Source organism: Ciona intestinalis, chromosome 1 (genome assembly GCF_000224145.3).
Source record: "Ciona intestinalis chromosome 1, KH, whole genome shotgun sequence".
NCBI classification, from domain to species: domain Eukaryota; kingdom Metazoa; phylum Chordata; class Ascidiacea; order Phlebobranchia; family Cionidae; genus Ciona; species Ciona intestinalis.
Window position 1 is genome coordinate 4,009,298 of NC_020166.2, and position 12,232 is coordinate 4,021,529.

General features: G+C 34.6%; 2 protein-coding genes across 3 annotated transcripts in view; both read right to left on the reverse strand.

Moving 5' to 3' along the window:
• The window catches only part of dkc1 (dyskerin), a 9,974-nt gene extending 5,038 nt beyond the window's left edge, over positions 1-4,936 (reverse strand). Inside the window, exons 1-3 of the mRNA XM_009863922.2 lie at positions 4,682-4,936; positions 3,197-3,361; positions 732-850 (exon numbers count right to left, since the gene is read on the reverse strand). Coding sequence (XP_009862224.1) covers positions 732-850; positions 3,197-3,361; positions 4,682-4,792 — 395 coding nt within the window. The 5' untranslated portion in view covers positions 4,793-4,936. The remainder of the gene's footprint in view (positions 1-731; positions 851-3,196; positions 3,362-4,681) is intronic.
• Positions 4,937-5,844: 908 nt separating this feature from the next.
• LOC100180510 (OTU domain-containing protein 4) overlaps positions 5,845-12,232 on the reverse strand; it is an 11,093-nt gene continuing 4,705 nt past the window's right edge. Inside the window, exons 12-20 of one of the 2 annotated variants that reach the window (XM_026833811.1) lie at positions 11,574-11,619; positions 11,371-11,502; positions 8,251-8,435; positions 8,108-8,195; positions 7,792-7,987; positions 7,544-7,737; positions 7,311-7,487; positions 7,110-7,254; positions 5,845-6,567 (exon numbers count right to left, since the gene is read on the reverse strand). In XM_026833811.1, coding sequence (XP_026689612.1) covers positions 6,395-6,567; positions 7,110-7,254; positions 7,311-7,487; positions 7,544-7,737; positions 7,792-7,987; positions 8,108-8,195; positions 8,251-8,435; positions 11,371-11,502; positions 11,574-11,619 — 1,336 coding nt within the window. In that variant the 3' untranslated portion in view covers positions 5,845-6,394. Of the gene's footprint in view, positions 6,733-7,109; positions 7,255-7,310; positions 7,488-7,543; positions 7,738-7,791; positions 7,988-8,107; positions 8,196-8,250; positions 8,436-11,370; positions 11,503-11,573; positions 11,620-12,232 lie in introns of both variants that reach the window. The other variant, XM_026833806.1, reaches the window with a different exon arrangement.

The following is a 12,232-nucleotide window of genomic DNA, read 5'->3' on the forward strand; positions in this document are numbered from 1 at the left end:
CCTGCTTTAACAAAAAAAACCTCGAGTAGAAAATGGGTTATGAGCAGCAGAACAGATCAAGGCATAAGCACCTTGAGACAAAACGCTAATGCTTGTGTTTATCCAATATCCTATACTGTTATCCTATATACCTATATATTAAGGACCGATTTTAAAAGTCCACAACGGACATATCAATTAACTTACTTGTTGTTACTGCGGTGTTGTTTTGCTAGATATGCATAGGCTGTCTTAAAAATCTTCTGTTTTAAGCCAAATACTATTTTCACTCAGCGACTGAGCCAAACTAAACTGTCGGTAAAACTTACTTGTATGCCGCACGTGGTTAAAAGTAACTCCTATCTGTTCAGTCATGCTTGAACATTTATAAAAAATATAAGATGTTGATAAAATAACCCGAAAAATAAGGTAATTTAACCGGGAATGGTAAATAAACTGTTATTTGATGCAAAAACTACAGTCAGACAGCAAAATCCATTCATAAAACCGTGACGTAACAATGTATTATAATGGGCATTATTCGCGTCAATAGGCCTCTTATTTTCTGAGCAGTTTCGGTGTATTCCTAGGCCGTGTATTGAGTAGGCCATGTCGTAACTTAATAATTAATTATTAAATCTAGTCTTTATACTTATTTATATTATCAAGCATGGCAGTAACATTGGTAATTATTGTGTAATGTGTATGTTATCAAAGCCGGACGATAACTAAAGAAATAAATGTAACTTTACCCATTGATTAAAATTTCAAGCATTTTCTCTCTTGTGCAGAAGTGTTCAACTGTTGGCATTCGTGTTCCTATTTGTCGACGCATTAGATTATTAAATATTTGGGTGAAGTCCTTTTTACCCTGAAAGATTAAGACGAAAAGTCAGCAGGTTTCAGTACTAGAAATAGCAATGCCCATTTCTTTATACAAGCTGTTTAAGATAAACATGAAAGAAAATGCATATAATACAAGATCTAGTCAACTTTATGTGTGACAATATATTTGTATTTTGGAGCATGGCGGGCATGCCATAAAAAACAAAGTTGTTCTAGTTTAAATCTCGGCATGCAATTTTTCAATTAACTTTTAAATGCCAGCAATAAACTGCAATTGTTTTTAAAATTGGAAGTTTGAAATGCTTTTATTAGGGGAGGCATATGTCTCTGTTTTTCTGATATTTTTTGCAAGTAAGGCATGCAAATTATAGGGACTGCAACTACTAACATGTGTAAAATACATGTTTAAGAATGTACCTTAAAATAAATGTTTGTGTCTCAATAAAATATAAGTTGGTTTTAAATGAAAATCTACACCTAATAAATACTATTTGTGGACTCGTTGTGGTAGTTTTATGTAAAAACGCTATTCATTCTAGATGTTTAAATTGTCGAAACAATTTTGCACGTTGATGCCTCACTTGCTGGGAATATGTCAAAATCTGTTTTTATCGTTCAGCTGATTTGTGTTTTGCTAAGCTGCGATTAATTCATATATACTGCAGCAAAACCCAGTTTAACATCGACAGCTTCTTTATTTAAAAACATGCTCTAGCTCGAGCTTTTGCGTGATTTCCTTTCTAAATTAGCGATTTATAAGATTATTTGTTATTATATTAAATCATTTAAAATTGACATTTTACAATAATTAAAAAAACTAGTGATGTAGAAGTATTCAATTGCTGAACCGGAAATTGTTATTAGCGAAGGTTCTGACCAATAAGCAATAGGTGTTAAGCTTTTCCAGTTTAAACCTGTACTTCTAGCAAGTAGGCCTACTGCGGAAGTGCACAGGCCGAGTTTACCTACCAGGGATACTGAGAAATTTAAAAATAACAAAAACAACAACAAGGGATACTGGAAAAGTTAACTATAAAAAATTGGTTGGTAATATTATAGCAAGCATTTAATAAAAAAAACGTGACCTTTATCATGTGTTGTTAAACTGTAACTTTTTATCCTGGGACCTGGATTTAATGGAATTTGTTTAAAAACACATGTGTAGTAGTGTACAAAATGTCATATTTTAGATACAGAGAACAGCAAGAAATACAAAGTTACCTAAATCATTCTACGGGAATATAGTTAGTATTTATACCAAAAAGAATATACAACACAAGTTTAAAACATTGATTTTATGCAAAAAAAGCTAAACTAAGAAAACTTGGGCCAGGCTCTTTAAAATAGAAGGAATATTAAACATAATTTTGCATTAGTTTCAAAAGATATTTACTTTGGTTCTTTACTTTAGCCTAGGCTATTTACTTTAGTTGCTAAGATTCCTTTGTTGAACTATGATATTGGCTAACAATTACACTAACTAATATGCTAATACAAGTATTTTAAACTGGGGAGAAAATAAGATTTTATGACAATACAAAGGTGTTGAGTCCTTGTCTCTTACATCGGCATGGTTGTCACTAGGAAATAACAATTGACAAAAAAGGCTGAACTTTCTTCCTTTTTTTAGCAGCATTTCGTTTATCCGCTAAGCAATTGGCAATGTGTGTTCAAACATTTTTATTGGGTCGAATCTTTGAGATCAAGTTTTTTTAATATTCACTGTATAAAATTCTTTAGAAAAAAAATTGCGATTGTGTGTTAAGTTTGAAACTGCCCAAAAAAGTGGGACGACCCCCCCACCTGATGCCAGCTACCTATTTGAATTTTATTGAAACTTAAAAGTTTAATTATACTTTGTAGTTGAGAAACTGGAAACGGTCAAAGTTGGTTGTAAACTTTTTTATATGAAAAATCATACATGGTGCATTGTTGATTTTTTTCTCCGATTTTTAAGCGGTTTTTGGTAGGCTTTTCTTTTTTAGAAACTTTAGTTGTTACTTTAGATCAAATTTCAGCATTTCTTTCCATATGTGTATGCAAGTTCTGTATTTTTTGTTGGTTTACCCCTTTTACACCAAACAACAACATTATAACAGTGCCCAAAAAGAAAGTTTTTCTCTTTGATAGTAAAGTTAAGAATTGGATAATTTCGTACTGGTCAAGTTTGTAATTTAATATATATTCCATGAGGGTCAATTTTATATGATAAAAATTTTGTACACAAATTTAAAAATTCAATGTACACAGACTTGATTTTTTATGTTTCAGCAATGAAACTTACAATAAACAATATAATTAGAAGATCAAAAGGCCTCGCAATTATTTTAGATGTTTAACTTTAGATAATATAAATAATATATATATATACCTCAAAAGATATATGTGACAAGTTTCTTAGCACAAGTTCGATGATGTCACTTTTGTATATCTCTTGAGAGAGCTGAGCAATAAGTTCCGACTGAGGCTCATGTTGCTCAGTGCCACACATTATAGCTTTCATTGCAACCAAATTTTTGGTGACATCTTCTGTTGCCTAAAAACAAATACATATATATATTTATACATTATTCAAAGCTAAATCAATCAGAAGAAGTTTTTGGATTATGTGCAATAAATGAAAATGATTTTTTAAAAACCAGCAGAATAGGAGGAAGGACAGACAAAGTTCGGATAAGCGTAGATATCTGAGGTAGTGTTGTATCTATTCTAAGATTGAAATTTCAAATATACAACCATGGAGATTCACTTAAAAGCATAGCGCCTAACGCGGTCAGACAGGTTAGGCAAATGCCTAACCTGGAATTTGGCACATTGCCTATTAATTGCTTCATAATAAGATATTCAAACGCAAACGATTTATGTATTTCATAAAGTTAAACCATTATGCGTCCACGATTGAAGCTCAAGTGTTTAAAGATTAGCTTCTGGCCAAATTTACGTAACTTTTAATGCCAGTTAAACATACACTCACCAACGTAACTGTTACATCACAAGCTGTATTGTGATGTCATCCATTATCGCAAGGTAAGAAATACCAACTTGCGGCAATACACTACGTCACAAACGGCATTGTGATGCAATCCATTATCGTAACCTACGTATTGCCTAATCCCACCCCAGGATGCTACATTACCTCACAGTCGCCATTGTGATAGAAACAAAGATCGTAGGATATTGCGTGTGCCTGCACCTGCAAGTTTGCGATCTTTCAATACTTTACAACCGCTACTACTGTGTGTATACGTTCACCGTGCTGCGTAACGAGTAATACGAAAGTTAAACCCTAACCAGTGCGAGTGGGGTAATTACCTTATTAGCTTACGTATACATATAATAAGTAGTTGCTATGAGTTTGCCTAACCTAGACAATCAAAACTTAGGCGCCTATGCTTAAAAGTGTGTTGGCAATCACTTGCCGATGGTTTTTAACAGATCAAGTGACTGCAAAATGCATTAAACATAAACATATTAAACTTGTATTGGACGTATACAACTTGGCCAAGCAACAAGTCATTAATACACTATTCGCGTATGTTGAGACTTGAGTAAGCGAATGTCTTTTTTTTTTGGACCTTTGTTCAACACGAACATAAACGTAACTAAAAGTTAAAACATATCCCACGAGCTTTTACCGTTACTCTTATCCCCTGATACACATATTGCACAACTTTTTAAAATAAAAGTCTAAGATTGTACCTAAAACTTAAAAGCATCAAATTATAGCCTACAACAGATCAAGACTACTAAGGTACATCGCACTTTTGAAGTCATTAAATATGCAATTTAGCTTATGTCATTTGTATGATGGGAATTTGAATGGAGCAATTATCATAAAAGTAATAAACTATTTCACCTTTTCAACTTTTTTAGTTCCAGCAGGATGTACTTCCAAAACATTGATAGCTGCTGTCAAGCTTTTAACAACATCATACGGACTTTTATGACCCTTCTTAAATATGGACATTTTGACTTCCCCAAAATGAAAGTATAAATGAAGCAATATTTTCTCAATATGTTATATAAATTGTTATACTTTAACTAAAATGCATAGAAATTACATGCCTCCAACAATTTTTCTAAATTATGCAAAATGTTATTGTTAGACTTAGGCTATGTGATAACTGATGGTAGTAAAAGTGATCATATTAAACTTGAAATTTTATACATCTCATTTACATATATTTGGTGAACATGATCTCTATAGGCATGCGATACCAAATTTGACTGTTTTTGTCAACTGCTTCTCGATGTAGTATGACATGCAGAACGTCTTCAAAGCGCATAGAAAACAGCAAACGTTCCTTTGCCAACTCGTCAAACCGAATTTACGCCTTAAACTTTTTCCAACCCCAAACAAACAGCAAACATCTTTATGGGAGTACAGCATAGATATTGTTAACAAGAGAGCAGTGCTTCAATAAACAAGAGAGAACATCTGCAATGATTGGGCACGTACTTCAATTGGCATAATTCACGCGGGCGGTGATAGCAGCGACGAGGTTTAAACCCGTTACCTCTAGGTTACAGGCAGGCGTGCTAACCCATTTGCCACGACGTCGGATGTGCAATGTTTACCTCCAGGTACGTGCAATTACAGTATTTATTCCTGTTGTTGAAAAATGTTCGTTTTTTGAAATTTTTACAATCGTTATAATGAATAAATGAATGTAGGCTACCTTGCGTGGCCAGAAAACGACAACCGTTATAAAAGGCCTGTAATGTTTCATATATACCTATCATGCCAGCTTCCGAGTTACCACGTGTGTAGGATTGTTTTTTTTCTGCAAGTCTGAAAATTTTTTGCGACCCCTGGGTTAGAGCAATTGCTTTGACTCCAGAACCACTGAGCGTCCGATAGCAAATGTTAGAATCGTTCATATTAATCAATCTGTTGGTCGAGTGTGCATCAGAAGTTTCTGCTGTCTTGTTATCTTGTTACATATGTTCTAAGCAGAGTCCGTATATAAATGTGTTTCTACAGGAACTCTGGTTTCAAGTATTAAAAACACCAACATCGAAATAAATTTTATTTATTGTTTCGGTAAATTTAATTCTGATTTGACTATGGGTCTTTAGTTTTAAGGTATTTAGATTTTAGAACAATTAAGTTAGAAACAAATTTTATCAAGTAGTGAAAGGATTTCTTAAAAATAAGATAATAACAAAATGAGGGCACTTTCTGTGCAAAGAACTGAAAGAATAAAACGAAAACATAGCAGAGCGATTTGCAAAATTAATGTATTTCATTTGATGGAGCTTTCAAAAAGATTACAAGTCTACTGTTAGACTTATTTACATCAGGAACTGCAATATTACACAGCCCTACAGAATAAGTGATGGTAAATACAGAAGAGAAAGAGAAATTGTAGTGATAATATATACATTATAAGAAAAAGGGAACAGAAATAAGTAAAAGTCAGACATATAAAAACAAAACGGTTTGGTATTAACATATTCGATATTTGTAAAATCTGCTGGCCTTAAATAGGACACACAGGTATATAAACAGAAAATGCAAGTAAAACAAATTTCACTTTAACTAAAACGTATTTAATTAAAAAAAGAATTAGGCACCAGGAAAATGAGGTCTTGCAGTAGGAACTGAAGTTGCAGGAGCTGCATAAACTGGTGCATTGATAACACTTGGACCATAACCTGCTTGAATATTATGTTGAGGAGGGTAACTTGGCATGTATGGGTTGGGTATAGGCTGCATGGTCCCAGAAAAGCTTGGAAGACCTAATGTAGGTGATGAAGATGATGTGAGACCTTCATGGGGTATAGAAGCTTCCAATGAAGTAGGTTCATGATTTATAGAACCTCCTGTGCTAACATGTGAAGCAGTTGTGATTGCTGGTGTATCTAAACCTAAACCTTCACAACCATCAAGTGGAACACCTTCACCTGAGGTTTTATGAATAAATGACATTTATTAAGTTTGGATTGTGTTCTGGCGATGACAATCCTTATAGCACAATGTCATGTTTCATACACCTCAAAGCTGTTTTTACCACATATGTAAAGTTGTAAGCGAAATGAATATTAATTTGTATGGCTGAAAATTAGTTGATGTTTTAATAGATTGTTAAAAAAATTGGACATTGACAACCCAATTAAGACCAGTAATTACAACAATGGGAACTAATTGTCTTGCTTAAAGACAGACATACCCACAATGGCAGTACTAGTAACATCAAGTGGGGATCAAAACTTAAGCAATGAGCATGGAAAAAAATTTACAATGTATAGGATTTTTTTAGGCTTGAAATATGAACCCTTACCCTGGGAATGCTGTTGTTGTTGTTGAAATGTTTGTGAAGGTGGAACATGCATAACTAATCTGCCTGGTGGATATGATGGTTGCATGTTTGACATCATTTCATGAAAATGTGGTACAGTCATACATGCTCCAGCATGCATGTGGTGCTTAATGAAATGGGATGTAAGTCATTTTCAATTGAAATGAGTTATGGTGATCTTACTTGTTGAACTGGGGTTGGCATGTATCTGGCAGTGGGACTAGGGGGCAAATAAGCCACAGGTTGAGGAAACATGACTGGTGCAGGTTGAACTGGAGATGAATAAGGTGGGGGAGTGGGAGGAGCTAAAAACACGGGCCCCGGACTCATTGGCTGGTTGCTTCTAATTTGACGATAATACTAAAAAGCATTTTGTTGGTTTATGGCACATAAGTATTAAACAAGACCAAGCTAACCTCTAATCCAAGGTTGAAGAAGTAATGAAATGGATTTTTGTCATCCGTTACAACCATTTCTTTGCCTTCAGTATCGAGCACTGTCATGGTTGCTTGATATGGAAGGTAACCGGATCGTGGTTGTATGTTTGTGGTGGAGCTTGGTATTGGACTTGTAGCCATGTATTGATGTGGTGGTGGTGGAATAGCGGGACCTTTGATTTTAAAGTAAAAATAAAAACAAAAAAGGTATTTTAAATAACGCAAACCATAATTGTTTTGTGGCAGGGGGTATGGTTGGTTGATGGGACAAAGTTGATCAGGTGATAAATATGGATGTTGGATTATTGGATAATGAGAAGTTTCACCAACATTATTAGCAGAACTATAAGTTTCTTCAATTGCTGATGGAAGGTGTTCAGATAACTGGTTGTAATCACCAGATGCTTGGTAAGATTCTGCATTCTATAAAAATAAAATAGTACAAAGTTGGTGGGATTGTGAATTTTGCTTTTAACTTGGTCATACAATATTTTTAAACTAGGAAAATTTAATTGTATACGACAATACTAATGATAATTACACCTGCTGATTATGGCGAGTATTCTCCGTTTCACTGTTGGAGCTATCACTGCTATGAGGGCTGTGAGACTTGGTGGCACTTTCATTCAAGCTAAACAGTAAGTCAGGTAAAAATATAAAATAAAAATTATCAATAAAATTCTTACACATTTTGTTGGTTATTAAGGTTGTTTTTGTTGTACGGTATTTCCTGTTCAAACATTTTTCGACTTTCTTTGTTTTCATGTTGCTGAAAATAAGGATGAGTTTGGTATTCTTCATTTGGTGAAACATTTTGTTGATTCCAATTTCTTCCACATGCTTGATTGTATGTATCTATATCACTTGTGCCCTAAACAATTGCATGGATTAAAATTTTACATTTACAATCAACTAGGGCTGTGGAAAAGTTAACGGGTAATCGAACGTATTTGGTTAACCGAACTATGATGTCATAGGGCATATGCATATATCAATATCTGTCTTATTTACACAAAAAGCGTTATATTGGCGTAATAGACAGCTTAAATGTTTTCCTCAGCCAAGCAGAGTGTTTGTTACGAAATAACAGGCATATACACGTGGATTCATTGCATCATAATAGCGATTGGTACATCATAAAGTTGCCTATAAATTCGGGAAAAAAAAGCGACAAACAAGACGCCTTTATTAGGATGACAATTGTATCGGTTAACCGGTTAAAACTGAACGGTTAACGGTTAAACAAAAAGTGGGGAAATCCACAGCCCTTTAATCAACGAAAAGTAATTAATCGTGTATAATATGTCTGCAAAAAGAAGAAGCAGTTTTTAATACACACACACACACAGTATGTTTAATTAAGAATTTTTGCCAAGCCGAGCCTAAGCACAAGAGTTCATTCAAACGCATCTTTTTTTTGACGCTCAGCCATTGGGTAGAGTTTTGCAATTGCGTGGGAGTGCGGCAAACACTCAAAGGCAATTTAAATCGAATGTATCTTAACGCAAAAGTTAAATCTTATACCTGGCAGAAACACTTATCGCAATGTAACATCGTTTAACTTGCAAGTGTAATATCGCTCAATATTTTAGTAGTCGGGAATTTATTTACTATGCGGCTGCATAACAGATCATATAATGTTAATATAAGTTACCTATTCGTGCAGTTTTGACGTAACAAAGAGCTTTATTTTATCATAAATCCGGCATTTATACAGGCAAGAGACATTCGCAATTGTGACGTAACATAACTAGCTATTTCGCAATAATAGGAATTGTGACGAATGCGTATTACGTGAGCAATATAAACCAGCATTTCGACATGTTCGGGGATTACTTACAAAACACAGGCATTCTTAAACCATAAATTCCCGGTAATTTTAAAAGAGGAAGTTGGTTGCCGGTAGAAAAGAAAGTGTCGGTTGCCATAAACTGCGGTTGGTGATCGCCGATTAGTTTTACAGTTTTTTAAACTAGCTTTTGTTAATAACTTGTATGCTGACCGAACACAGAGAAGAATGGTACATGAAACTGTGGTGTATTTATATCAGGAGAGCTGTTTTTTTTCTTGAGCAAAAAATCGTTTTCACTACGCGTCTACGATTTACGAAACTGCCAGATAAATTTAAATACGAATCAGTATCTGTCGTATTTTTGTTTTTTTAAATGCCTGACGCGCATTCGCATCTCGCATCAAGTAAATTAAACATTGCTATAATAAATACTCCCATATCCCATACATATTATGCGCTTGTCTGGTCTAGCACAGGTAATAATGCTAGTTGATCCACGATTCCTTTGTTTCTGATTGGTCAATCAGGGAGGTGTAAAATGGGCGTGATTTGCTGTATATTTACAAATAATACGATGTTATGTTGTAATAATCATTATTGCGCAAACATAAGTTAAGTTTTAACACATTTATTTACGAATTATTCTGTTGCTTGTCATCGTCGAAACATTTTACGCACGTTCAGTAGCCGTGCACATAACAGAAGTAGCAAATTCCTAAATTGGCGGGAGTGCGTCGCACTCCCGCACGCCCGTACTCTACGCCAGTGCGCTAAGCACTATGCAGAAAATTGGTCCGAGAAGGAGCTATATATGCTATAATTTTGCAACTGGAAGCTAAAATATTCAAAATAACAAAAGTGGAGTAACTAAAAGATACAAAACTAGTCAGCATGCCTATCCTTTTTAACTTATGTGAGCTTTTAATTGTAAGTTAAAGTGTTTACCCAAGTTTAGTCCTCAAGTGTTTGGACTGTTTGCCATTTTTACTCAAATAGTTAGACAGGGAAATCCCTGTGCACACAAGCATGTTTTAATCTTTACAAAGCTGTTTTAGTTCTAAACACTATATAAGGACAGACATAGGCGCCTAAGTTTTGATTGTCTAGGTTAGGCAAACTCATAGTTACAAATGTCAACTACTTATTACATCATACGTAAGCTAATAAGGTAATTAGCACACTCGCACATTACGTTGAACGTATACACACAGTAGTCATCACGTTGAACGTATACACACAGTAGTAGCGGTTGTAAAGTATTGAAAGATCGCAAACTTGCAGATGCAGGCACACGCACTGTATCGCCGCAAGTTGGTATTTCTTACCTTGCGACAATGGATGACATCACAATACAGCTGGTGATGTAACAGTTACGTTGGTGAGTGTATGTTTAACTGCCATTAAAAGTTACGTAAATTTGGCCAGAAGCTAATCTGTAAACACTAGAGCTTCAACCGTGGACGCATAATGGTTTAACTTTATGAAATACGTAAATCGTTTGCGTATGAATATCTTATTATGAAGCAATTAATAGGCAATGTGCCAAATTCCAGGTTAGGCATTTGCCTAACCTGGTTAGGCGCCTATGAGGACAGATATAACTAACAAAGTGTGTAAAAAAGCACCCTGGGCTTTTTCTTTGCAGAACCTGTGTTAACATACCACTTGCTTGGAAACATTGACAAGGGTATGCCGCACATGTACTGGCTAAATAATGTATTTTAATGTGTTTGGTTATTGACTCTGTGCTTATTGTTGGTAATAACAACAAGTTTGTTATCACAGTAGTTAGTAGGGGGTTTGGAACATATCCAAGTTTTTTTATTAAAAAGAGTTTGAAGGTAATTTCATACTGCACAAACTTCCTAACAATGTTTTGTCTAGCTGCTATGCCTTGCCTGCAAAGTTTAATCAAGTAAGACTTAGTAAAAAGGTTGTAAAAAGAATCTAGTATTCGAATGGTTAATTTGATGTGTCATGAAGGGATAAACAAGCGTCATTCATACAAACATACCTCTGCATAATCACCAGAGTTATTACATTCTGTCCAGTTTTCCTCTATGAAACTTTGGTTGATTGACATGTTTTGAAACATGGTAGTGGGAGACAATTCATTCACTTGATTTGAATGCCACTGACTTTTCTCCTGTGTGTGATATATATATACATAATGTTTATATATATTATTTCATTAGACAGATTATTTCGTTAGGTTACCCTGTGTTGTAGTTTCGACTGAGGAGGGCTGACACAATCTTCCGGACTAAAATAATAAAAATAATTACACTTTAATAAAACTATAGGGATATGCGAAGTCTTAACTCTTTAACTGCCCAAGGCGACTAAAGTCGCTCTGGGACCACACGTCACTTAAACGGCGATTCTGTGGTCATTTCTCCATTATAGATCCCAAATTTGGTTTCATTTAAAAGAGGAAGCAATTTCCTTTTGATTTCAGCAATAAAAAATATATCAACGTATTTAAACATTTTGAGTATTGTTTTGTCAAAGTTTTTGAAGATTTTTAGCCAAATTTAGCCATTTTCCTTTAGTTATGTCCCCAATTTTGCTGTAATCTCCTGTTCGCGCCAATTCGGAGTTGCAGTAGGGGATTCCCCTTGTATTCAAGCGTTGTTTAGGCTTCGCAAAGCATTTTTAGCTTTGAAAACTCATTGTAGGGGTACTAGAACAGAATTTTTGTACAAAGTAGCTCAAATGGACACTGGGACATATAGGCTTGCATTTTCTTTGCTTTTATTTGTTGAATGAGCTGGTATTACTCTAATTAGTGTGGTTTATATGTCCAAAATAAGCAAATCTGTTTGGAGATTAAAAATTTAAAAATTTATGACTATTTTGCCTGACTTCCTTTTATG